The 27,835-nt window shown below is 41.9% G+C and overlaps 1 protein-coding gene across 9 annotated transcripts; it reads left to right on the plus strand.

Moving 5' to 3' along the window:
* The first annotated feature begins 832 nt into the window (after window positions 1-832).
* Window positions 833-27,572, plus strand: LOC123020395 (nuclear receptor coactivator 2-like). Of its 9 annotated transcripts, none has more exons than XM_044424081.1 (6): window positions 833-1,046; window positions 3,027-3,182; window positions 6,547-6,651; window positions 23,263-23,301; window positions 26,121-26,298; window positions 26,396-27,572. In XM_044424081.1, exons 1-4 carry the CDS (start codon window positions 956-958, stop codon window positions 23,280-23,282), a joined length of 372 nt encoding a protein of 123 aa, XP_044280016.1. In that variant the 5' UTR covers window positions 833-955; the 3' UTR covers window positions 23,283-23,301; window positions 26,121-26,298; window positions 26,396-27,572. The 9 variants fall into 9 exon arrangements, 4 of the variants coding, with proteins under 4 accessions (XP_044280016.1, XP_044280015.1, XP_044280012.1 ...); XM_044424080.1 differs by lacking the exons at window positions 3,027-3,182; window positions 23,263-23,301 and adding exons at window positions 23,545-23,692; window positions 25,218-25,272 and having other exon boundaries at window positions 834-1,046; XM_044424077.1 differs by lacking the exon at window positions 23,263-23,301 and adding an exon at window positions 23,545-23,692 and having other exon boundaries at window positions 843-1,046.
* The last annotated feature ends 263 nt before the right edge of the window (window positions 27,573-27,835 follow it).

Consider the following 27,835-nt stretch of genomic DNA (forward strand, 5'->3'; position numbering starts at 1 on the left):
AGGGATTGCAGAAGGGCTTGTAAAGAATGGCTGTGAGTTTTTACAAGCTGAAGGAGGTAAGAGGGAGTGCTGTGCCAGCCCATCAGCCTCTGTGGAAGGCCTTCTCAGTTGTCACTACTGTCACACGCCAGCAAGTTCAGATGAGGAAGAGAAGCAGCCATTCCACCCCTCTTTGATACATTTAATCCTGCCCTCTTACTTTCTCTTTGTACATGCTGTATTTATGTATTTGATTTATTTCCCACTTTTTTCTTACATAGAACTCAGAGTGGCTTACCACCACCTCTTCCTCCCAATATTATGCCCAAAACAACAACCTTGTGAGGTAGGTTGGACTGAGAGTCTGAGAGTCCCAGTCCCCTGTACCACGCTGGCTCAATGCCTTTGAGATTAAAGCTTGGGGGAAGGGGCTGCCTTGCTTTTTTTAAAGGTCAAAGAACTGTTGGGATCCGAAAGCGACGCAGCATCGAGGCGGCAAGGTAAACAGTGCTCATTTCCCCTGTCTCTGGCCGAAGGCGAAAGAAGTACCCACGATGAGCAGAGCACCCCAAAATTGACTGGCTGGACTGGCTTTCAGTGCGAGACCGTCCGCGGCTTGAAGCTGAGCTCGTTTGTTTTCTGCTCCAGAAGGTGGAGGGGCAGCGTTTGGGGCGCGCAGGGGGCCGGTGCAGAGGGAAGCTTCCCCCGCCGACGCCCCCCGGCAGCGAGCCGCGCGCGTGCGCGCGCCCCGTCCGCCTCCCTGCCGAGCGAGGGGATTCGCCGCTGCGGCCACTTTTGCGCCTGGCGGAGGCGGGGAGTGGCGCGGCGGCGCTGCTGCTCTCTGCGCCTCGGCCCTCCCAGCCCCTCCTTCCGCGCCGGGTAGGTTTGCGGAGCGGCGGAGGAGGAGGAGGAGGGCGGTGAGCTGTGGGAGGGTCTCCATTGAAATAAACAAGTAGCCAGTGATTAAAACGGGAACATGGCGGCCGCGGCAGAGTCGGCAGCTCCGGCTTCCTCCTACAAAGCGAAGGTCAGCGCTGGCAGCAGCCTGGGCGACACGAGCCGGAGACGTGAGTGACCTCGGTAAATGAAGGCGCCCGGCGCGCGTCCTCCCCGCCCCCTCCCCCCCGCCCGGGCCCCGGGGCTGCTGGCGGGCCAGACCGCGGTGGGTAGGCGAGGGACCCTCCCGGGCGCGCCGGATAATGTCCGGGTTGCGCGCGGGGCGCTGGGGAGGCGGCGAGAGGGACTTGCTCGTCTGAACCGGGGCGGGGGCAAGGGGCAGCGCGACTCGTCCTCGCCGGCGCCGGCGCCGCCGCCACCGCCACCGCCACCCCCCTCCGGGAAGAGGCAAGTTGCGGGCTTTGCCTTCGCCCGCAGGCAGGACGCGGCGGTGTCAGCGGCCGCCCGGGCGCCTGCTGCCGGTCCACGAGGGCGGCGGTGCGGCCGCCCCCCGCTCCCGTGCATGCAGTCCGAGGAAGGGACCCGTGATGCGCTTGAAGTTTGCCCCCTCCCGCAGCCTCTCCTCCAGGGGAAGGTGGCGCCTCGCCCGTCTTGCTGGAAGGGGTGGGAGGCGCGCACGGCCGTCGAGGGGTGCTGGGCAGGGAGGGGGAGCGAGGGAGCAGGGGCTCGGCGGAGGGCAGCGAGGCCTGTCGGCGGGGGACGGGCTGCTGGCGGAGAGGGAGCGTCGCGCCCCCGCGCCCCGCCGCTCGGCGACAGAGAGGCCTCCGGGGGCGGCAGCTGCGTGGCTGACAATGGGGCCGGGGCGGCGCGGCGCGCTCTTTCCGGCGGGCGAGGGTGAGCGGCGCGTCGCGTCGCTGGGAGCCGGGGGCGGCCGGCGAGCGTGCGGGGAGCGGGTCCCTCCGGCGAGGGGCGGCGGATGCAGAGCCAGCGGAGGAGCCGGGCTGCCTGGGTGACAATCGCGTCAGACGAGGGCGGAGGGGGCGGGGCGGGGGCGCGCGCGCGGCGGCTTCTTCGCGCCCGCGGCCGAGCAGGCTTTTTAACTTCTGCAACTTTGTGTCTGCGCGGCGGCGGCGCGGCCCTCGGAGTCCCCCTTGCCGGTCCCCGATCAGGCCCTGCCTGCCTGCCTGCCTGCCTGCCTGCCTGCCTGCCTGCCTGCCGCTGGGTGCGAGCGCAGCCTGGGGAGCCGCATTGCTGCTGCGTGCGCCTGGCCGGGGGAGGCGGGGCCGCCTCCATCGTCCCGCGGGGCTCGCCGCATGGCCTGTTTATTGTTGTTCCGGACCGTGCCGTTCAGTCGTCTCCGGCTTATGGCGACCCTTTGAATGGTCTCCAAAGTGTCCTGTCCTTGACAGCCCTGCGGGCTGTGGCTTCTTGGAATCAATCCATCTCATATTTGGTTTTCTTCCTCTTGTTCGGCTGTCAGCTTTTATTAACGTTATTGTCTTTTCCAGGGAGCCTTATTAACCTTTATTACAGAGGCATTGTTTGTTCAGTATATTCCAAGCATCCGTTTTTGCTGAATGAATGTACCAATAATCCCTTGTGAAATAGATCATAGTGAGGCACTCCATTGGCTGGGAAGTATGGCATATTTCAGTCCTTTAGTTTGTTCTTGTGTGAGACTCTGTCTATCATATTCATTCACTGGTACTAAATAGGTATAAGCATAAATTGTAGGTGAAAGCGGTTTTTCAGCTTCAGTCAATTCTTCCAATAAAACAGGGATTCTAAAGCTGTAAAAGCAGCAAGACCAAACATAGATTTTAACAGAAGTTTCAGTTGCATGTATTGCCATGCAGCCATTGGTGACAATTTATACATAGCCTGTGAAGTGGAAGAAGTATAAATAGTGGAAAAAGTATAAATAAGACGAGCAACCTGATCCAAAGTAAATATCAGCCTGTCTGCCCAGGGCTATCAAACACATGTTGTCACTTTTAAAATCTGGGTTTCCTCATAAAGTTAATTTTGCATGTGAAAATATGTTAAACTGCTACTGACATGAAAGTATATGCCATAGCTCACTAGCTGACACAACTGGAGTTGGTACATTCTCTGCTTTACTAACATGCATTTCACTTTGTCCAAACCAGTGTGGTCCACCTTGAAAAAGAATCCAGAGATGAAGATTCCAAAACAGACCAGGGAAAAGAATCTAAATGGAGGCAACCAAAATCTACTACAAGTCAACAAATATGCCTGTTTTGACTGTCTTGTCTTGGTAGTGAGGCAGAGAGCAATCGCTTCCTGGAAGCACCTTTCCCCTTTTTCCAAAGCAATCCAAGAACTGATAATAATATCTGGGTCTGGAGGCTTGCTCCTTTCACACAGTTCTTTCTAAAGGCAGCTGGCTTGATTTATTTCTGATTTATGTTAGGAGTTTGTTTTGAACTGGTTTTATATTATGATTTGTGGCTTTTGATACATGGTTGTAAATCAACTTGTTTTAGTGCTGCTACTTCTGTCATTTTTTAAAATATAAGCCTCTTTGAGCATGATGGATGAATCTATAAATGAATAAAAAGGTAATGGCATTGTGACCTTGGTCTTGTGCTAAATATGTTCTTACAGTTAACAGGCAGAATAAAAATTTTCCATTTGCATGTTATCATTCTTTTTAAGCAAAACGTTTAATGTAAGAGGAAATTATTTATTTATTTAGGATTTTTGTATACCATGCCATTGCTTATAGCCTCAGGATGGCTCACATAACTAAATAAACATAATGCAAATACAATTAAAACCCAGAAACACCCTGGCTGCACAATTAAAACCTATAAATATTATCTAACATTTAAAAACAAATATCTAAAATAATGATGGCACCAGGCGGACCTCTCTGGGGAGCACATTCCACAGATGGGGCGCCACCACAGAGAAAGCCCTCCTCTGGGTCCATTGCCTCCTAATATCTTTCACGGAGGGCTCCCGGAGGAGGGCCTCTGCTGCCGATCTTAAGGGACAGGAGGGCAAATATGGAAGAAGGCATTCCTTTAGGTATCCGGGTCCCAAGCCATTAAGGGCTTTATAGGTGATTACCAATACCTTGAATTGAGCCCGGACTTCGATGGGAAGCCAATGGAACTGGTAGAGGACTGGTGTTTTATGAGAATAACATCCAGCCCCCATCAGCAACCTGGCTGCTCTATTTTGCACCATCTGAAGTATCCGTACTGTCTTCAAGGGCAACCCCACATAGCGCGTTACAGAAATCCAACCGGGAAGTAACCAATGCATGCGTCGCTGTCGCTAGGCAATCATCCTCCAGGTAGGGATGCAGCTGATGGATTAGCTGAAGCTGAAGGAAAGCGCTCCTCGCCACCGCAGTTACTTGGGCAGTTCTGGATCGAGGAGCACTCCCAAGCTGTGGACCCTGTCCTTTAGAGGGAGTGCAACCCCATTCAGGGCAAGGTCCAAGTCACCTACCCAGGAGCTCGAACCTCCCACCAATAGGACCTCCATCTTGTCTGGATTGAGTTTCAGTTTATTGGCCCTCATCCAGCCCATTACCTCGGCCAGGCACAGGTTCAGTATAGCCACTGCCTCACATGGATCGGTTGAAAAAGAGAGGTAGAGCTGGGTATCATCAGCGTACTGATGATTCCACAGCCCACACCTCCTGATGACCTCTCCCAGCGGTTTCATGTAGATGTTGAATAGCAAGGGGGACAAGATGGACCCCTGCGGTACTCCATGGCATAGCTGCCATGGTGCAGAGCCAAAGTCCCCCAGCACCACCTTTTGGACTCAGCTGTCGAGGTAGGAGCAGAACTACTGCCAAGCAGTGCCTCCTACTCCCAGTCCCACTAGCCTATCCAGAAGGATACCATGGTCGATGGTATCGAAAGCCGCTGATAGGTCCAGGAGAACCAATAGGGACACACTCCCCCTGTCTCCCTGCACAGGTCATCATACAGGGCAATCAAGGCAGATACAGTACCATACCCAGGTCTGAAGCCCTACTGAAATGGGTCCAGATAATCAGTCTCATCCAAGAGAGCTTGGAGTTGTCCTGCCACCACCCGTTCTAACACCTTGCCCAGGAACGGGATGTTTGCCACCAGTCTATAATTGGCCATCTCTGGATCCAGGGACGCCTTCTTTAGGGCCAGCCTGACCACTGCCTCCTTTAGGGGGGCAGGCACTCGGCCATCCCTCAAAGATGTGTTGATAACCTCTAGGATCCAGGCACCAATCCCGTGTTTGGCTTTGGACAGTAGCCACGACGGGCAAGGATCAAATAAACAGGTGGTGGGACATACAGGTCCAATCACCTTGTCCACATCATCAGGCCGCAATAACTGAAACTCATTCAACAATATGTGACTAGATGGTGACATTGGCACCTCCCCTAAGGAATATGAATCACTAGTGGAGTCCAAATCTGAGGGATTTTCTCCTTAAAGTGCTGGGCAATGTCGTCACAGCGGGTTATTGAGGGTGGTACTGAATCTTTCTTAGGACCTGGATGTACCACCCGAAAAAGCTCCGCTGGATGGCACTGTGAGGAGGCAATGGAAGTGGAGAAGCGTTTCTTCTTCACCCTCACCACCACAGCATAGGCTTGATAATGAGCTCTTAAGTGTGTTTGGTCAGATTTATCCCTCCACCAATGCTCTAGCCATCTCCCAACCTGCTTCATCACCCGTAATTCAGGTGTATACCAAGGGGATGAACGGGCTCTGCCAGGCGGGAGAGGGCACTTAGGAGCAAACGTGTCAGTAGCTCTGGCCAACCAGAGTTTCATATATAGTTTCACTGAAGAATGGTAAACCAACCAACCTCCCCCACTCTTTTTATATAATTTCATAGACTTCTTTCATCCATCTGTTCTTCAGATATCTTTACTCAGCCAGTAACTCAACCGTGAATATGCCATGTATATCTCACATCTGTGCCATAATGGTATTTAGAAATATTTTTGGTAGTTGAGCCAGAAGTGTGGAACTTCTCTTGGAAACTTGCCATGGTTTGCACTTCAGTGATATAATAGAAGTAGAGTTGGGAGGAGTCCAGAGGCCATCAGATCCAACCCCTTGCTCTGCTTCCACATGTGGTCACCCATCTGGCTGCAGGCCTACACTTTTCCAGCAATTGGCATTTATTCATTTATTTATTTATTTACTTATTTACTTACTTACTTATTGCATTTGTGTGCCACCCAATTATGCCACAGTGCCCCTGGGTGGCTCACAGCCACAAGTTAAAAAACCAGATTCTCAAATGTTAATCTGCCTGCACTATGATAATGGGTTGACTTACTCCTAGTTTGCAGTTAAGAAACTTCCAAAGAAGGAATTGCCACCCATGTGCTATGTTGTTGTGCTATACACTTTGAAACTTTTTTCAACCCTACATGAAAAAGTATTGATTCTCAAGCTGGAAGTAATTAAATTTACTTTTGTGCATAACATTTGCTCAAAATGGACTGAAGTGTCTTTGCTTAAGAATGGTTGATTAAAATATGACATAATATTTGTTTTCTGCAAGGCCCCTGAGTTACATAAATGGGTGGAATAAAGTGGCTAATGGAATACTAAGTGTGGAGAGAACCAAGGCATATAAAATATATATCTTTATTCTGAGCATTCCATTATCTTCCCTCTCTTTCAGTTGCAGATATGTATTTAAGATTAATGGGATTGCTGAAAATTCCTCTGAACCACGTGAGGCTGAGTCAAGAAAATGCAAGGAATGTCTTGATCTACTGGGAATCAGGTCAGTTAGAACGTTTTAGAGAACTTTTTATGAAGCGTGCCTAAATTCTGCTGTTTTGTTACAGCTCACTGAAGATAGCATGTATCTTCTGAAAAAAGAATCCCCTTGAAAGGAACACTGTGACTGTGCCACCCCATCACCACATGGTGCTCCAGATCTAACATCCATGTGTTGCGCTTGCTTTATTCACTAAACAAAACTTTAGTGCCAGCCGTGTGAACATCATGGCTGTGTGCAGGAAAATGACATGACATCATGGACAGCTTTTCAGTGCATGGACTCTCTTTATGTGTGTGATGCACAAAGGAAGTATGGGCAGCTGCACATTTAGCATGTAGCAGCTGTGCATCATGGGACTCATAAATGTATTGTAAAACCATGTAGGATGTGTGTGTAGCCCTTCTGTTTTGAAGTGTAGTTTTTTAAAACACCCTGAGGGTAGGGGGAGCATTTGGAATGAGCTACCCCTGCCTTGGGCTTAGAATTTGTAGGGTCTGATTTTTTCATGTGCATTTCTGTTAGCTCTGCTGCATGCCATATTGTTGCCTGTTGTTTTGTTGGAATAGCTATTCTTTCTGTGAAGCTAAAGCAAAAGTTTAAAAAAATCTTCACACCTCAGAGTTTCTACTAGTTGTTTGAAAACTAGCACCAAGGCACCATTGATTAAAAGGGCTTTTTCATAGCTTTCTATCTGATATGGCATTTATTTTCCAAGCAGCTCAGGCATTTTTGTCAAAAGAAAAGTGATAAAGCAGTCTGTTGGAATTGGATAAAAGAGAGTTTTTCAATTCATGTTTTTTCTGTTTGTGTCTGCCACTGAGATGGTGACTAAAGCTAGAAAATAGTACTTTATCAATGTCAACTGGAGTTCATAACTGGATTTTATTGAAGTGACTTAGTTTTTAGCCATTTCAAAGGAAGTCAGTCATCTCCAGAACTTGAAATTATATATGCTGATACTATCAAAGAACATATATGAAGATGGAAGTTGATGTTTCTGGAAGTGTTTCCTGGAAACTCAGCAGAGACTTTTTGGTTCAATTTAGAATAGAAATTTCTCATTTTATGAGAAACATCAAGTGCCATTGTAGAAAGATGGCATATTGAAAGCTAATCCCATCTTGGTTCCATTCATTAGTTTCACTCCTAGAAGAACAAGGCATCAGTGTGTCACACCATTGGTTCTTCTTCAGTCAGAGCATTGTCCTCTCAGTTAAAATCAATTACAAATCTATGCTGAAATGGCAAGCCTTCTTCATGTGAGATTTTAAAAGTATGATACAGTTTCATAGGCACATCAAAATATCTCTTTAAACAAATTATTTGTGAATCATACCAACTTTGAAGGGAAAGAATACTAATGAAAGGCATATTTTAAAAATAACAGAATTTATGGGAGAGTGACAAAACAGATTTGCTTAGTATTTATTTATTTATTTATTTATTTATTTATTTAGAGTATTTGTATGCCATCCCATCGCATAGCCTTATCTTGGAAAAGGTTGAACAAAAATTGATATGTTTAATTAACATTGGAATCAGGTTTATCAAGTCAAGTATTACAGAAAATTGATTAATTCAGTTCCCAAAAAAATCTTACAAGATTAAATATTAGAAATTTGTCAAGCACAAACATAATGCTGGTTCCCAATAAATCTCATATTTGCAGTTAGCTTTACTCATGCCTTTGACATGCATACATATATATTATTTCTGCCTTTGCTTATCATATTTGACCATGTCATAGCACTATTTCTGCACTGATTGCATCTATGGGTGATAGTGTCCAGGGATTGCATCTAAATCACATTTAGAAGGTCAGCCATGGAAATGACTTTGTAAACCCTGATTTGACAAAATGAATACTAATACAGGCAGAACCAAAGGCTGCTTAAACACAATTTATTTTATTTAATCTAACCTAATCTATTTCTCTTTCATACTCATATATATATTTACACATCGGGGGGAGGGGGTTAGAGCTTTGGTGTGTTCACTCTACAACCTCTGAATAACTGGATGCTTATAATAAAACATTCCCAATTATCCCTGGGTTTATTATGGCTCATAAAAGCTTCTGCTGCATCTGATGGAAAAGTTACTTTCTGCTATCACAAGGGAGAAAGTGTTGAATCTAAGTGTCACAATAGAATGAAATACATGCCGGGGGTATATTAGCCATTGCAACAAGAACTGAATTTAGTTTGGAACTTAATGTGTTCAGTTTCAACAGTCTGGGTTTACCCTTTCCTTCACTAAACTAATTTACACACGTGGGCATGATAAGGGATAAAAATGAAACTAAATCAGCTTTCCTTTCTTGGCCATCAAATGAATAGAAAAAGGAAGAGACGACTAGCAATGCTGGATTGGCTAATATGCTGTCACTCCTCCTAGGTTATAAGTAGCTTTCATTTGCTGACAACAGACCATGTGTTAAGAAGGGAGTGAAGCAAATATTCAGTCTCAGTGAGTAAACAAGCTAGGAAATAGTGCAGCTGCGCTTTTCAAATACGCACTGCAGGAGATTTCAGCAAGCTGATGATATATTGTGCATTAATGTTGAAAAAATAAACAGATTTGGCGAGCGCAGGATGGGCCTTGTGCTTTTACACTGGCAGAATGCTTCCTAATGAATAAGAATGTGCTGCTGGCCTCACACGACCATATGGCAGACTGCTAAGTTTAGTTCAGTGCAGATGCATATTGCTTCCTAGTTCGCCTCCTAAAACCTTTCTGTGGTGATCTGCACTTCATCTCTTAGTTTTGAACAGCGAAGGTGCCTGTTGATCTTGTGGCACCTTCATCTGCAAAGGTATGTGCAAAATGTAGCTGGAGCTCCTCTTTTTGCTTTCCCCTTTCTGTAAGGTAAACATGGCTGGTGATGGCATAGCTCTCCTGCTAAGCTTTTAACACTGCAGCAGTAGCTAGCTAATAGTCAGTATGCTTCTGAAAAATGGGGGAAACCCTGTGAGAGTGACTGATGCTTCCCTGCTGATTGAAATACTGCCATGTGGAATTGGCTCACTTACTTGAGTGTAAGTAATTGATTTCAGTGGGAATGCCTTTCTTTTTTTAACTCATACTTCCCGTAGTGCAACAGACCTGGTTTGAATGTGGGCCACTTGCAATTATACTAAATAATTCAAACTTCATAGCTCTGCTATGTGAGATGGATGACTGTTCAGTTGGGCCCAGCACATGGCCATCGGAGGCTCATGTGAGCTTAAAAAACTTACTAAAGCTAACAAACAGTGGGAATAACTTTTAAATACTTTTATTACAATGGTTGAACATCTCAGTATTACAATTTTTTTAACGAATGCTGCCCCGTACATGTCTTACATAACCTCTTATTGTCTATAGGACTTCACAGATCTAGATACTGCTGTTAGTACCCATACAAATGAGAACAGATTAACCAGATTTCCCATGGACAGCAATTTCATTGTAGCAGTTGCCACCTTTTCTCCCCAGGCTGGAAGAAGTTAACTGGCACACACAAGAACTGAAACGATAGTAAACAGGAGTACATACAATAATAAGACTTTGTGCCTAGTCTTTTATTTAATGCACATATTACCAGCCTTATCTGTTATTTTTGTATTGCTGTTCAACAATAATCTGCTAATTAGCAAGATACTTCTGTGGGTGTTGGAGCTTCTGAATTAACCTGAGACAAATGGAAGAAATGATGAAATGTAACAATTTTTAGACAACAGAAACAAGGTTGCAAGGGCTTCACAACTTGAAGGTTCTCACAAGGTGTGCTAGTTTGTTGCAGCAAAAACAGTCTCTTGTGGCATCTTGTAAAAACTAAAATATTTACCATGTCATTAGTTTAGTAGACTAGATTTCATTTCATGAAATCCTCACATACAGACTGAGCTTTCCAAAAGTTTGCCTGTCTCTCACTGGTTTTATGCTTTCTAATAATACTTTGAGAAGTACTACTGCAACATCTTTCTATATACTTTCCAGTATATATGAATTTGACACAAGTGGAAATGCATTCCACTTTTTGAAAGATTAATTTATTGAAAATCTGCTACTTGGTACTCCTGAATGCTAATGGGTAAAATAAACTGCTTTTATTTCTCCTGCAACCAGAAAAAAAGCTCACCAATTTTCTTTCTTTCATTATCCTGCTCTTTAATGCATTTTTTGCAATAGTTAAAGAAGTTAATATGGCTTTCTTTGCTTTTTCTTTTTATAATAACTTTTATTCAAAATTATAACCCTACAACAAAGAAAAACTAAAAACAACATCAATCATCAGAAACATTGGACCTATCGGGTCAGCCCCCACATTTTTTTCCATTTGTGATGACTTAAAAACATATTTAAATCTATATGAAGTCCCATTTCTCTAGCCAATGATAAAAAGAGTCCCAAGTATGATAGAAATAAAAGCTCACCAATTTCCCACAATTGTCCTTGTTTAGAAACTTAAAATGTGTGTGTGTGGTGCAAAAGCCAATGCTGTAAAAAATCTATGTACTTTAATTTATTTTAATATTCCTGCAAGTAGTTTTAATTGCACTGTTTTCCAGTTTTAGTTTTATGATGATACTGTCAGTTTAACCACAAATTTGGGAGAATTTTAAAAAGCTATTCATATGAAGAAGAAATAAAAGAAACCAAATGTCAGTCTAGCTTACATGACAAGGGATAGAAGGCAGGGTACTGCTCAGTTACAGTAGTCTAGAGTTTATGTCAAGTCCAAATAGACCAAGTCCTCAGTTGTGGCTGATTCTAGAATCATGTTGCCACTTTCCACACCAGCATTTCTCTTTTCATCAGTGTAGAGTAGAAGTTGGGGAAATTGAGAATATGTTTTCTGCCATCCTCTTTGGCAGGTCAACATTTTCTTTATGCATGCTGTAAACTTAACAAACCATGAAATGTGGAAACGGGTTGGTTTATTTTGCAGTACAATAACAGAATTGTGATTTGTGTTTATTCTGAAGTTTATCATGGAGGTATATAATTCAAATTAGATGGAATATGCTAAAAGCCATAGCTTGTATGTTCCATAGCTTTAGTTTCATAATGAACACTTTGCCTTTTGTCAGCAACACATTTTATGCATGTTTGATTTAAATTAAGTATTTTATTCAGTAATTATCAGTGTGGGACGTCTGGTTGTCCACAGATATAAGAAGTGTAAATTGTTGATGCAAGTAAGACACTGCTAATACGTTTGAATTTCTCAGTTATTCTTAAAATGGCATTTAAATCTCACATCTATTTTTAATCAGGAGTTGTTTTTTCATAGGAATAATTTGTTTTTAAACTTCTTTATCCAGGTCTTATCCAAACACCAAGAAATAAACCTTTGTGGAATTTCAGTATAACATAGCATTGTAGGATTTACAACTATATCTTATTTTTAAATCAGAACAGCAAATGTTAAACTTCTTTTAGGATTTCTACTTGTACCTGGGACTTCTACAATGAATGAACCTGTTTATTGTGTAGTCCATAGAATGATGGTACTTAACCATGATGTGTGCCTGTCTATCTGCATCATCATTGCAAGGGGAAGGAGAATCACAAGGCAAGCCAAACATATGTAATACTGGCACAAAATAAATGGGCCTTTGAACCTTTCACTGCAGACTTATAAGAATGGAGTTCATTGGACCAGCTTATATTATATGTGGAACCATTGCAGAAAGGGCCCTCTCCTAACTGCCTGCCAGCCTAATGAGAAGGCCCTTTATGGCACATCCTAGATAGCTGCAATAGCAAGGTGACAGACTCACAATAGTGAGAGTTTCTGACAGTGAGACTGTATTCACTCTAGCTTCCAATGCTTCTTTGCTATACTTAGTGGCAAACATAAGCTTCTTAAACAACTCTGCTACTTTCTTCTCCTTGTAGTTAGTGTATGCGTGCATTTTCTTGTGCCCTTTTTTCTGGGCAAAAGAAGCAGCTGTTGCCAATAAAGTACAGAAAGCTGAAGTGCCATCTAGTATTTGGAGTGTCATCGACAAGGAGGTAAAGTGCATAAAGTTTTCTGTATTTAGAATCATTTGCACTGTTCTGATAAGATCCTGCTGATTAGAACTATGGAAATTTGAACTCCAGAGGGTTAGCCCCTGTTTAGGAAAGTGATAAAGACCTTTGTGGAACCTTAAAAACTAACACATTTAGTATGACAGAAGCTTTTGTGTATTAGAATCCACTTTATCAGATGATCAACTAAGAATTGTGCACATAGTGTGCTCCTGTGAATTTTGAGGTTTCTGTGACATAGTAATGTCTCTGAAAGGCAAAGAACAAAATGCGTGCATGTTTGCTAGTTTTTGTTTTGTCAGTCATATCATTTCTGTGATAGGTATCAGAGCATTCTATCCTAGCAGGGAAAAGTGCTGACTTAAGTTGTTTTTCAGATTTATATCCAAGACTCCAGTTGAAGAAATAATAATCTACCTCATTGAAACAGAATGGTAGTACAGTTTTTGTAATAGAACATGTAGAATAAAAACATTTTAATAAATACTAGAAGAAAGAACTATAGGGAAAGCTGCAGCTTTATTCTAACATTGCTTCCTTATTTCTCAGTAGCTGCTGATCAGAGATAAGAGGTTTCCTCTGCAGGGAAGAAGAGGTAGGGGCAGGGGAGCAATCACTGAAATGCACTCCCCTTTTCAATGAGCTTCTCTAAAATGACCCTTGGACTGAGAAATGTTTCCCATCCCTGAAATAGATAGGAACAGAAGGCAAGTCAGAGTTCAAAAGGGGAAAGTTTTGGTAACAACTGCAGCAACAGTTATAACTGCTTCCTAGCAGAGAACTGTGTTTTGAACTCTGTAGCAACAGCTATAGTTTAGTGTGCTGCCTTTGCTGAACTGTTCCAAATGCATAGCAGCATAGGGCAATACTGGGATTAAATTTCAGCTTTAGGTCAGGGTTAGGGTTCAGAAAAAATAAGTGCCAATGCACTTTTAAAGGTCTGGAATTTGCTGAAATGAGGGAGAAAAAGAGAGCTGGCAGAGAAAATCTTTCCCAGAATTATTTAAATACATGGCAGTATAAGACTACATTAGTGTCAGGGTTTACCTTCTGCTTAGGGTTTTGATTAGAAAAGCATAAGTCCCTTTGTGCATTCAAATGCCCGGAACTTGCTGAAATGAAACAGAAAATTGCAAGTGCACTGTCTTTTCTGAACATTTGCAAAAGCATGGGAATATAGGGCAAAAGTAGGGTTAGGGTTCAGCTTCAGTTTAGGATTAAGGTTAGGAACTGATCAGTGCCTGGGCATGTCTAAAGATCTGGAACTTGCTGAGATGAGAGAATAAGAGAAAACTGACAAGCAAACCCTTGAGCAATGTGCTTTTGCCGAGACTTTCCAAGTGCATGGAATTATAGGGTAGCAGTAGGATTAGGGTTCACCTTCTGTTTAGGGTTAGCATTAGGAAATGTCCTATACCTGTACACATCTAAGGGACTGCAATTTGGGGGATTATCACTCTGCACCATGGCATTTATGTCATGGAATATCTCCTCATTGTTTTATCACCCATGCTTTTCCACATGTATATGAAAACACTGGGAGAGGTCATTTGGATGTTGGCTGAAGTGTCATTAGTATGCTGATGCTACTCAGCTCTGTCTCTAAGTTGCCTTTGACCCAGGTGTGGCGGTCTCTGCCCTCAATCAGTATCAGAACTCAGAAATGAGTTGGATGAGGACCAATAAACTCAAGCACAATCCTGATAAAGCAGAAGTACTGCTGGCAAATAAACCCCTATTTCAACTGGGAGATTGTAAACCTGTCCTGATGGGGTTGCACTCCCCCTAAAGGACAAGGTTCATAGTTTGGGAGTGCTCCTGGACTCCGAGCTTTCCCTGGTTGCCCATGGGGACTCGGTTGCCAAGAGTGCCTTTTATCAGCTTTGGCTGATTTACTAACTACACTCCTATTTGGATGAGAGTAGCCTTGCCATGGTCAATCATGCACTGGTAACCTCCAGGCCAGACTACTGTAATGCACTATATGTGGGGCTTCCCATAAAGATGGTCCAGACTCTTCAAATGATCCAAAAGAGGACAACATGGCTGCTGATGAGGACCTGCTCTCATGAACATACCACACTTGCTCTCCATCAGCTGCACTTGTTCTCCAACAGGATGCCTGTTCTTGTTCAGGCCGAATTCAAGGTTTTACCTATGATATAAAAAGCCCCAACAGCATGGGGCCACAGTATCTTAGAAAACACCTTACTCCGTATATTCCTGTTTGTTGTTTAAGATCTTCAACTGAGCCCTCCTATGAGTGCCTTTCCCCAAGGAGGTTAAGGGGGAGGCCGCAAGGAGGAGGACAACTTCTGTGGTGGCACCCCAATTCTGGAACACTCTACCACTACAGATTCACTAGGTGCCCACCTTACTGAGTTTAAGGCACCTGGCAAAACCTTTCCTTTTCAAACACAACTTTGGTACCATCTAGACTATTTACATCAATGTATGGGTTTTTAATTATATTAATGTAAGTTCTATATTTAATCGTTTTACTGTGATTTCATTCTGTTTGTTTTATTATATATTTTAACTATTATTCCATTAATTTTATTTGTTGGTTTTATATTGTAATGGCATATATGTGGTGCTAACAGGAAGCTAACAGGATTTTAAACAAATCTAATAAATAAACTTGCTGAGATGAAGGAGAAAAAGTGATCAGACAAGGAAAATCCCAAGCATGCTCCCTTTGCTACAACTTTCAAAATGCATGGGATCATAGGTAGGGTAATCAGTCAGTCACTCAAAAAGTTTATTGTGCTAGGCCTTGGCAAATAAACCAATGAATGCACATAAACAACAAAATGAAGAATGCCAACAATATAAATATAATAAATTAAAATATTGTATGAACAGAAATTCATATTTGATTTAACTCTGAGTATCCAATGCAGTTTATAGCAATTTTGTCTAATTCTCTTTTCCTGATCTTTTTGCTGCCAAAGCAAACAAAGCAACTTTATGTGTTACATACCAATTATTACCACTTAAAAGGAAAAGAGCTGTTTCTGCCAAGGCATTTCTGGATCCATATGATAGGGTTTCAAAAATCTCTATCTAGGGTTTGTATACAGAGGACAGATTAACAGGGAGGGTTAGCATTCAGCTTCATGTTAGAGTTCAAAGTGAAGAATTATCAGTCCCTGTTCACATCTAAGGAGCTCAAACTTGCTGAGATGAGGAAGAAAAAACAAACTGACATGGAGAAACAGTAGTCACTTTCCTATAACTGTTGAAATGAATGGGCATATGGGGCAATGGCTGGGTTTCAGTTCAGTTTCAGGTTACACTTCACATTAGGGTTAGGAAACTCTCAGTCCCTGTGCATGTTTAAGAGCCCAGAACTTGCTGAGTTGAGGGAGAAAGACCCATAAAACAAGGAAAACAATCAGACTTGACCCTTTTGAACATGCTCTCCAAGGAGGTGTGCCTTGCACAGTGATTGTTCAGTTTCCTGCACCAGATAAAGACCCTATTTATTCACCATTGTTTTAATATATTGATGAATTTTATTATTATTTTATGCAAATTGTGTTACGCCATGTATTGCTATTTAACCATCTCAAGTTGTCAATGTTGTGTATTTGGCTTTAACTGAATTTATTATTTGCAGTGTTTTATTCTTGTTAAATGTTTATTTTATTTTTTATTTTATTTAAAACATTTCTATGCCCTTCCCCATCACAACAAAGCCTCGGGGTGGCTCACAACAAAAACAAACAAAATCATACAAAAATTATACACTAAAAATACTAAAACCCGGTGCATCTTGGCTTAAAATTTTTTAAAAATCCTACATAATAAATTAACACTTAAAATAAGTTTTAAATAAAAAGGTCTTAGCCTAGCGCCGAAAAACAAATAATGACGGCGCCAGGCGGACCTCTCTGGGGAGCACATTCCATAGGTGGGGCGCCACCACAGAGAAAGCCCTTCTCCGGGTACTCACCCTCCTAATATCAGAGTAAATGTTTTTACTCTGTAAAGCAACCAGAGAGCCCAGTGGGCTATGAGGTGGTATACAAATGTAATAAATAATAAATAAAACCCAGAGGGCATTTCCTTTGCCAAATCTTTACAAATAAATGGGAATAGTAGGGTTTGGGTTCTGCCTTAGGATAGGGTTTAGTTATGAAACTATTGGTCCCTGTACATGTGTTAGGGCCTGGAACTTTGTGACATGAGGGGGAAAGGATGAGTTGAAATGAAAAACTTGAGCATGCTGCCTTTATTGAACCTTTCCAAATGCATGGGGTATTGAATAAGAGCAAAGTTATGGTTTTGCTTCAGGTTCTTGTTAGGCTTAGGCAAGTCTTGATACCTGTGCTCATTTTAAGGCCTGGAACTTGCTGAAATGAGAAAGAAATATCAGGCATCATAACACCTGAGCATGCTGCCTTTGTCAAAACTTTCCAAATGCAGGTGGGTATAGGGTGACAGTAGGGTTTGGATTCAGTTTAAGATTTGGGTTATGGTTATGGAACTATTATTCCTTGTGCATGTTGAAGGACCTGGAAATTGCTCAGATCAGGGAGAAAGAACAAGCAGAAAAGAAAAACCCTGAGTGTGCTTCCTTTTCATAAACTTTCCAAATGCATGAGAGTAATTGGCAACAGGAAGGTTTGTTTTCAGCTTTACATTAGGGTTGGAAAGCTATCAATCCCGCTGCTCTTTTGAGATACTTGAATTTGCTGAGTTGAGTGAGAGGAAGGGGAGACAAGTGGTGGGACCACTAAATAAGGAGGAAGGAGATCCAGTGACTGATATGAGGGAACAGGCACAGATGCTAAATGACTATTTTGCCTCTGTGTTCTCCCCAAAGCAGGATGGGGGATATCCGCATAGGAGATTAGATGAGGCTGGGGACTTAGGGGCACAGATTAGAGTCACCCCCCTTGAAGTCGAGGGGCTCCTCAGGGCATTGGACATTACAAAGACGCCAGGCCCTGACGGGTTACACCCAAGAGTACTTAGAGAGTTGGCAGGGGTTCTCTCATGCCCGCTGGCCTCCACTTTTGAGACCATGTGGAGAATGGGTGAAGTTCCAGAGGACTGGAGGGTGGCATCAGTGGTCCCAATTTTCAAAAAGGGTAGTAGAAAGGACATGCGAATTATACACCTGTTAGCCTTACGTCCATTTCAGGAAAAACAATGGAAAGGCTCATAATAGAGATCTAGTGATGCTAGATAGGGAGAGGAGGCTGACAGCCACACAACACGACTTCCGCAAAAACAGGTCCTGCCAGACAAACCTTGTGGAATTCTATGACAAGGTTTCGAGATGGCTAGATGGAGGGGATGCAGTGGATGTGGTATACCTGGATTTCAGCAAGGTCTTTGACAAAGTGCCCCATGATATCCTGGTGGAGAAACTGAGGAGTTTTGGGATACACCAAAGTACTGTCCGGTGGATTAGGGCATGGTTGACTGACCAAAAGCAGAAGGTAACCATTAGCTGGGAATCATCGGGATGGCGGCCAGTGACAAGTGGGGTCGCCCAGGGCTCTGTCCTGGGGCCGATCCTGTTTAATCTTTTCATTAACGACATGGAAGAAGGGGTGAACAGTCTGCTGATCAAATTCGCAGGCGACACTAAAACTGGAGCAGTGGCCACAACTGAGGAGCAGGTACTCCAGATCCAAAAGGATCTGGACAGACTATGGAAGTGGGCAGGAGACCACAGGATGGCGTTCAATGTGGATAAGTGCAAGGTCTTGCACTTGGGGCATAGGAATAGCTGTCATAAGTACCGGTTAGGTGACAAGTGGCTGAAAGGGACCTCGGGGTACCGGTTGACTGCAGACTAAATATGAGTCAGCAGTGTGATGTGGTGGTCAAGAGGGCGAACGCCACCCTTGGTTGCATAGCCAGAAGTGCGGATTCTAGATCAAGAGAGGTATTACTACCACTCTACACGACTCTGGTGCGCCTGCAACTGGAGTATTGTGTTCAGTTTTGGGCCCCTCATTACCCAGGAAAGGATATAGTCAGGTTGGAGTCAGTGCAGCATAGGGCCACAAGGTTGGCGGCTGGTTTGCAGGGGATGCCGTATGAGTCGAGACTGAGGGAACTGGGTCTCTTCAGCCTGGAGAAGAGGAGACTCAGAGGGGATATGTTGGCGACATACAAGTATGTGAGGGGATGTCACATGGAGATGGGTAGAGACCTGTTCTCTCCTGCAGAGGAAGGCAGGATGCACTCCAACAGAGCAAAGCTCAGGGAGTCAAGGTTCCATTTGGATGCCAGGAGGCACTTCCTGACAGTCAGGACCCCGAGGGTGTGGAATGGGCTTCCACGAGAGGTCGTTGAGGCCCCATCGGTGCAGGTGTTCAAGGATAGGCTGGACGTCCACATGGTGGGCATGTCGTGAGCGGAGCCAGCTGGTGCTGGAGGTCAGGCTAGATGGCCCGGGAGGCCCCTTCTGACTCGCTCTGTTTCTATGTTTCTATGAGGTGCCATGTTGAACTTCCAGTGACCAGTATGAGAGAGTGAGAGTGATAACACCAAATTTAACACACCTGCTCCCTATGCACACCTGAGACCTTGTAACACTAACGAGTCACATGACACCGGGGAGGGAAAATAACTTATAATGCCCAATTTGGCCAGTTTCACTTAAGGGTGTACTCACTTTTGTTGCCAGCAGTTCAGACATTAATGGCTGTGTGTTGAGTTATTTGGAGGGGAAAACAAATTTACACTGTTATACAAGCTGTATACTCACCACTTTACAAGTGTCATTTCTTCAGCGTTGTCACATGAAAAGATATAATAAGATATTTACAAAATGTGAGGTGTGTACTCCTGTGATATACTGTATGTTTAGAGAGTATATGTATGTTAAAAAATGAATGGTGCATTTTTTCCTGCCAAGAGGAATTATTCGGATTAAGTGACAGCACCATTTTCAGGTGCCAGCTTTGGATCATCTATGTATTTGCCTATCTATATATAAATAAATTGATAAGTAAATTAATCTAATGCATTCTAAGCATCATTTACACATTGATAGTTTGAAATTTAATAAGAAGGACCTAACTGTAGATTAGTAACATGTACCTATTAATTATAAAATGGTATACTTGCTAAGATGAAGAACTACATTTGCCATGCAAATTTACATGGAGATCTGTTGTGCATGTCTAAAAAAGAATGCATGGACAATACAGCTGTTACATACAGTATGCTTAATAAGAAAGGGCTTGGTATGCACATGTACAGGGGAGTCTTTGAACTGGGGCATAAGTTTGAGGAATTTTTTCCCCTTCAATTCTATTTCTTTATTTCTTTAACTTATTTCCCACTAAATTGGCCTGAGGGCCCTCTAAGCAGATTACAATCTAATAAAAACATATCATAACATGACAATAAAAATAAGCCATTAAATGCAATAAACTAAATACAATAAAACAAAACAAAACAGGACATGGCTGATGAACAAAAGAAATAAAACAAAACACTGTAGGGTTCTTATTGGAACCTTCTCTATTACAGTGTATTGCATTCTGCAGGATGCATATCATTTAGCATTTGTGTTGCAACTCCCTTCCAAATTGGGAAGAGGTGTCTTTGTTTAAAGTGGCATGCAGATAGAATTACAGTGAGCTTTACTGCACTGAACTCTCAGAAAATCAGGTTTCTATTAAACTGCGGCTGAAGTGTACATAGCCTTTAGACATCTACATTGGAATATTTGGAAGAGTAAGGAAGATGGTGAGCTGGAAGTGACCAATTTACTTGAATTGAAATGTCTTCCAAAACATGCTTTCAATCCTGGTAATCTTAGAAGTTTGTTTCTACTTGGTTTTAAATAGATCCTGGAACAACAATCTTATACAGGACTGCTGTGAGGCATAAACAGAACAGGTGGAATTGTCCACCTTGCAACCCCAGATTCTGAACAGATTCAATTTAAATTATTACCCTATGTTTGTTTAATATTTATTCATTTTTATTTTATTGGTATACATTATAAAACTATGAAAGTTATAATGTTATATAGAAATAATTTATCAGAATAGCATTTAAACACACACACAATTCTAAAGCCTATGGTAGAAGAGTGAAACCTCTTTTGTATTAAAAATGGCTAAACTTTAGCGATCAGAGCTGTTGACAAAGGAGTGTTGGAATTCCCTGTTCCTTACTAAAAGGCATGTTGTTGCAGAGTTTTGCCCAAAGGTTAGGCCAAAAGAATGACATACCTTCAGTCTGAAATTTTACTTTATATTATTGCATAGTTAACGTAGGCTTTGCTTTTCTTCACATTCTTAACTCTTCATAAACTCCTCTGGTGGTTTAATGTGTGCGTCCTGTTTTCCTTCTGCCAAAATAATAATTTTTAAGTGTCTTTCGTGCTAGTACAACCTGAAGACAGAAACAGGGAAAGAATCCTACCATACCAGTGTCGCAAGTCTGGAGGAGGGGGTGGGGAAGCCAGTCTGGCATTGTCAGCATCTGAATGTCACTGGATAGGCTGCGTGATTGATACAGGAAAACTGCAAGCAGGTCCTAGATCAGCAATAAAAATGGGTGTTTTTGCACCAGAGGAAATAAGGATGTGGAAAACAAATCGTTAAAATAACCTTTTTTTACCTGACATAAACATTTTGGAATGCCTTCAGAATTTGCAGGTAGGAAAGACCAGGGCAAAAATATGTTTTCACTGGATAACCCTGCCATAAGCAAGAAGTTTTGAGTCAGTTCAGGAAAATTCAGATTGAAACTAGTTCATAAAGTTTCACAGTGAAGAAAAAGTTTGAAATAAGCAATTTAATAGCCACTCTGACTTCTGCTTCTCTGGTTTGATTTGGTTTGTGAACAGTGAGGATTGCGCCTCTCTTCTGTCCCACCTTGGATTTCCCCAGCCTTTCTTTACTGCCCATAACCATTGTTCAAAATCATGTTTTCCTCAACACCAAGCATGGTTAATGCTGGCCAAGGTTCACCTCTAATCCAGCATTTGTAAGCAAGTACAAAAACTGGTTTCAATTCCTGTATAGGCTATAAATGGACCTTGATGAACATCAGTCTAAATGTTACATTGTGTTGTAGATCAAGGTTCCTTCTTCAAACAATCACCAACCACAGAGCATTTTTCTTGCAACTTTCTTTATTGCTTCCAAAGTACAAATAATCCATAACAGATCTCTGCGTTTGCACAGAACAGTTTGTAGAACCCATTCTAGTGATTACCTCCAGAACCTTTGCTTATGAAGCCTGGACCCCATTCCCTCAGGAAAGGCTCTCTGAAGGCAAGGACACATCCTCTCCACATGCTGCTTATTCAATTGAGTCTCCTATCTCTGCTGACACTTAGTTACAGGGTCAAGCACAGGGTAGGAGGAAGCTGTTCTGCATCTGTGAATTTCTCCTCATGGAGCACTCCCACTTGCTGTACATCTTTGCAATTCCCAGGATCTGCCTGCTTTGGCAAACTGCTGGCCTTGAGATAACCTCCTCCTCTTCCTGCATCTCAAAATCTTGAGTGACCCCCAGCTGCCCAATCGCTCTGAAATGTGCTTCACTTTCTGATTTTGAATCATTGTCCAGAATGCAGTCAGCAGTCCATGGGAATGATTGCCCAAACCCGCCATCCTTCTTACTCCCAACATCCTGGGAAGGAGGTTGGGTAAATGTGAGAGGGGAAGGTGCTGAAGTATTTTGACATGATGTGCGAATAGGTTCATCGTTACATGAGAACTGGGTTAATGCCTTGTCAAAGACTGCTCAGTGGAATCAAAGTCAGTGTGAGATTTGAATGGGGGGCAACTTGGCATTATGTTCTGTTATTCGTGAAGTTATGCCCGACCCATCACAACCCCATGAACAACATTTCGCCAGGCTTTTCTGTCCTCCACCATCCCCCGGAGTCCCCCTAAACTCACACCGACGGCTTCAGTGACTCCATCTAGCCACCTCATCCTCTGCCGTCCCCTTCTCTTGCCGTCAATTGGTCCCAGCATAGATCCCATTATAGTAACCTTTGCTGTATCTCACTATCCCTCCAGAATGCATTTATATACCTAGCAGAAGAAGTTAGGTGTTGCAAAAGAGCAAAAGTGCCAATACATCTTAATATTAATCTGATAGTCTTTGGACATAAGTACGATCCTTGGATTTTCCTGTACTACGTATATTTAGGATAGAGGAGAATGCAGTTCTTCATCTTGATCTTTGTGCATCACACATATGGGTTCTGCACATATGCATGGAGTCATTCAGGAAGATTCTATAGCTGATTAATTATTATTTTGTGCTGTGTGTGATTATAAACACCTTCCATTTGTATGACTGCCTATAGTTCATTTAGGAGTGCCTGACTGTGATGTAGGCAGAGCATGCAACTTTTCTTGCTTATGTCATGGTGCAGGTTGGCATGTGTTTGGGGATCCTAATCTACCTATTGAATCAAGGTCTGTGGTGGTCAACCTCTTTTATCTTTGTTGGTGTCTTTAACAGTGTTTGTTTTTGGAAGCAGAACAGGTCAGTGTGCTTTGCAGTCTTCATCTGGATGCTGCAACTAGTATTGTGCCAGGCTAATTAGTTTTAATTCTGAATCACTGTCTCCTGTGTTTGCAGTGGATGGAAGTCCTTCCTGAATCAGAAGAAAATCTACAGGTAAATGCCCAGTTTTGCCAAAGCTGCCCCCCTTATTTTCTACTATGTTTGCTCTTTGGTCTTAATTTGCCAAACATTAGCTCTTTCTATAACACACCCTTGCTGATTTTGCAAAAGGAATAGCAGATTTTTCTTGCTTCTTAGGAAGACGATGTTAATGGACAGAGTCCAGGCTTTCATGTGAATATTCCTGCAGCAGTGTGGGTTCCTTACTAATATTTTCTTGTTTGTGCTTGCTTTCAGTGCTGAGGCAGGGACTAGCATTCAGTCCTGTCTATCGATTTTCTTTGTCTGATGGCACTATAGTTGCTGCCCAAACGAAGAACAAGCTCATCCGTTCTCAGACTACTTGTGAACCTCAGCTTGTAATATCCTTGCATATGCTTCACAGGTAATTTATAAGAATTTGTTATCCTGAAAATATCATTTCCACTTTCTATGAAAAGCTGCAGAAAGAGTGCACAATCTTGCTTTGTTCTAAACTGGCAGCCTATTTTAGGGTTAGAATTTTTATTTTAATAGATTCTGTTTTCTGAAGAAAAACAAATATGTCAGACTTCACTGATTTGGAAGCATATCCCAACTGTATGAATGGAACTGTAACCCAACTAATTTGGGACTGCAACTAACTGCTGTTTTTTTCACTTTGAGATCTGTTTTCTATCCTGGCCATAAGTATTTATCTTGAATGTGTAGTCTACATAAGATGAATTAATAATATTTCATATATGAAAGTCAGTATCTTTTCACCTTCCATGTACCAAAATTATTTCCATAAATGTTGGCTCTTTAGCTCTTACTCTTTCCTGTAACTTTGGGAAAGGGCAAGGGGAGCTATATTTTGGAAATCTGGAACAGTTAAGAGAACTGATAGGGCAATGCCAGCGCTGTCCAAAATGTGTAAACACTCATTGTAATTCCAGATACCTGTCTCCTGGAGAGTTAAAATGGCTTCACTCTTCCAAACAGAGAATCAGTATATGGGAGACAATGACACATAGCATGTAGATAGGCTGAAATGGCTGATTTCTCCAAAACCTGCCACCTTCCTTGAGTTAAAACAAAAACTAAAGCAAAGTATTTGTGTTGTATAATTAAAAGTAATATTTGTCATTACTTTTAATGACAAAAATATTTAATCATTTAATGATTAAAAGTTATGTTTATGTCAGGGTTAATTTTATGATCCACTTTTCTTCTAGTTCCCATGCCACATAATAGGGCAAAGTTTAAATGTTTCAGCTGCACAACTTAAAGCACAAACACTGCAAAGGAATGTCTAAACCAGTGCCAAAAGTTCTATTAAATATAGTTCATAAAGCGTTTTTCTTTCAGTATTCAATGTGGAAAATGGAGAAGAGGAAGAGTTGTTGTTATCTCCACAGTGAATAGGCTTAAGAAAGAAACTGACTACGGGTGTTAACATTGCAACAGAGCAAGAGCCTTATGTGGGTGGGTGGGTGGGTGGGTGGAAGGAAGGAAGGAAGGCTGCATGAGAACTAAATTTGAATAGCCTTTGTTGTGCAGATACCGCTGGGTAAATGCAATTCCTTACATATTACAGACTACTGTTACCTTTTAGTTTTTCTATGCATGGTGATGAAAACCACTATCCAGGAAAGCTCTTTTGAGATATTTTGGACAGAAGTTCAGTGAGAAGGATCCTTTTTCTATTTTTGTCTTTTTGTGAGGGACAGTATCCTTGTATACATATTATATGAAGGAAACCTCTAGTTCAAAATATTTTCCAAAACGTTTTCAGTATTTGTTTCTGTAAGACTACATATGCTATCGGTTCATTTCAAGTCTTGTGCAACAAGAACACTCAAGTCCTAGGTTGTAAACTGAGACTATTTGTAAATGCTAGAGCAAGATACATTCCTTCTCTATGGGACTCTTTCTGTCCTCTTGGCTAGGCCTCAAAGGACTGGAAGAAAGTACAGAGCAAAAAAAAGTATACTTATATAAAAGGTAAGATTTTAAATTTAACTGTGTTAGTCTCCATAACCCTACTAAGCTGATACTTAGTTGCAAACCCTCATTTTCATAACTTAGCATTTACTTTTAAGCTAGGCAGTATTTTTTCTTTCATAAAATCAAAGAATAGTAGATTTGGAAGGGCCATCAGGTTCAACCCCCTGCTCAATGCAGGACTTCAAATTAAACCATCCTTCTCAGACAACTGTCCAGCTGCATCTTGAATACCTCTTGTATGAAAGAGCCCATCATCTCCCTAGGTAATTAGCTGCATTATCACATTGCTTTAACAGTCAGAAAGTTCTTCAGCTGGAGTGTAGCTCCTTGTAACTTGAGCCCATTATTCCATACCCTGCACTGTGGGATGATCCTGAAGAGATCCTGACCTCTGTGACAACCTTTCAAGTACTTGAAGAGTGTTGTTATATCTTCCCTCAGTCTTCTGTCAAGGCTAAACATGTCCATTTCTTTCCACCTCTCCTACAGGGTTTTGTTTCCAACCCTCTGATCATCTTTGTTGCCCTTTTCTGAACCCTTTCCTCTTTGCCTCCATCTTTCTTAAGCTGTGATGCCCAGATGAGGCCTAACCAGTGCTGAGTATAGGGGAACTAGAATATCATGCAATTTGGAAGTGCTACTTGTGTTAATAAACAGAAAAAATAATAAATAAATAAATAAATAAATATAGCCCAAAATAGCATTTGCCTTTTTTTGCAACCACGTCACCTCGTTGACTCATTCAGCTTGTGAACTACAACAATTCCAAGATCATTCTCACCTGCAGTATTGCTGAGCCAACTGTCTTCCATCTTGTAACAATTCGTATGGTTTATTCTTCCTAGATGCAGAACATTAGTGCCTTGCCATTTTCTCCATCCTCAGCAAAATGATAAGACCAACATCTAGCATATTGGAGGCATTTCCACATTGCAAGTTCTACTGAGGAAAAACTCAAATACTGTCAAATGAATTATGCATTTTCAAATACTATAAGGATGACAAAACATATTCTTGTACCATGTAAGTGTCCTGCAGACTTAAAATATCCTTTATGAATTGATATGAATGTGCATAGTGATGAATATGCAACTAGCTTTTCTCAATGTTTTCATTCCAGAAGTCCTCTTTCTGTTCCTTCCGTAACACCAACATCATCACAAAGAGTTTCCCTATCAGCAACAGCTTCTCAAGTAAATGAAGATTGAAAACAACTGCATCCAAAGAAATAGTTAATAACTTCATTTGTAGATAAGATGACAGCTGAAGATCAGGAGAAAAGTAACCAAGATCTTGCATATGCAGTATGATCTTCTGAACTCCACTATCAATAGCAGAAAATGCATATTGGTAGGAACCTATTAAATTACTATCATAAAGTTCGCCCAGCATACATTCTTTGAGCAAACCTCTTTTACAGGCAGAATATGAACCTATAATAGAATCTGTACGGGGGAAAATCAACAAAGTACTGATTCAGCACTTAAAGGTTGATGGAAGGAAGGAAGAACCATAAACTTCATGGTAACAATACCAACTTTTTTACAAAAATGTTGAAAAGGGAGGGAAGGGATATACTGCAGAATATATCAGTTGTTGAATATGTGCAGTCCTACAGAAAATGTTGAATAGTAAAGCATTTGCTCTGCTGACTGACAGTACAAGTAATATGAAAACAGCATGGGGAAGCATTGAGATGAAGTATCTACATATTAGTGCAATTGGCTAAACCTGCTTTTTAATGGCATCGTGAAACTGGACACCCTGGAAAAGATCTATGGACAAGCAAAAGAAGTTAGAAAGTATGTACAATCTACTTAAATCATATCTTCAGTCTTCAAATAAAGTAAGAGGAAAAATGCAAAGAAAAAAATAGTGACACTGAAGCTTTGTAGTAAAACACAGCAGGCTGAAGTTTTAAATATGGGATCTCCTTTGAAAATTAGTGCTTTATATTTGCTTAACAATGTGAAAGAGAAGCTAGGGGCAACATAATTTTCTTTGTTTTACTAATATTGATGGTTTCCTCTGTGTTTTGCCTGGTCCTCATGAACTGGAAAATCCAAAGAGGTTCCTTACAGTTCAGGACACAAACAAAATAAATAAAAAATTAAGAGTAAATTCAATTTTAATTATTATCCAAATAAACTCTGCTTTTAATATGCCAAGCTTGATAATTTTATGCCATCTAAATTGTACTTTTATGTTTCTAAGTAACAAAGTTACTTCTGATCTGTAAAAGGTGCTAATATCACATTTTGTTGTTTTGAAAATAATAAATTTTATTTAATTTATTAGTTTGGAGAGTGAAAAAGTCTTTAAAAATCCCAGGAAAAGACAGTTTTTCCCATAGCTTCAAATTTTACATTTCCCATCTCTACTACTTTTTCCCTATCTGTCTCTCATATACATGCTTCAATTTGTCTTCACAAACAAACTCCCTCTCTTGCTTGTCTGACATCATTCTGAACTTGTTTGCAGTTCTGGGGGAGGTGGGGGGCTCCCATATTTCTAATAGGGTTCAATGAATATTTAAAATGGGGGGACTGTTTCTGAGGTA

Source organism: Varanus komodoensis, unplaced genomic scaffold (genome assembly GCF_004798865.1).
Source record: "Varanus komodoensis strain SLA01 unplaced genomic scaffold, ASM479886v1 scaffold14_1, whole genome shotgun sequence".
Classification (NCBI taxonomy): Eukaryota; Metazoa; Chordata; class Lepidosauria; order Squamata; family Varanidae; genus Varanus; species Varanus komodoensis.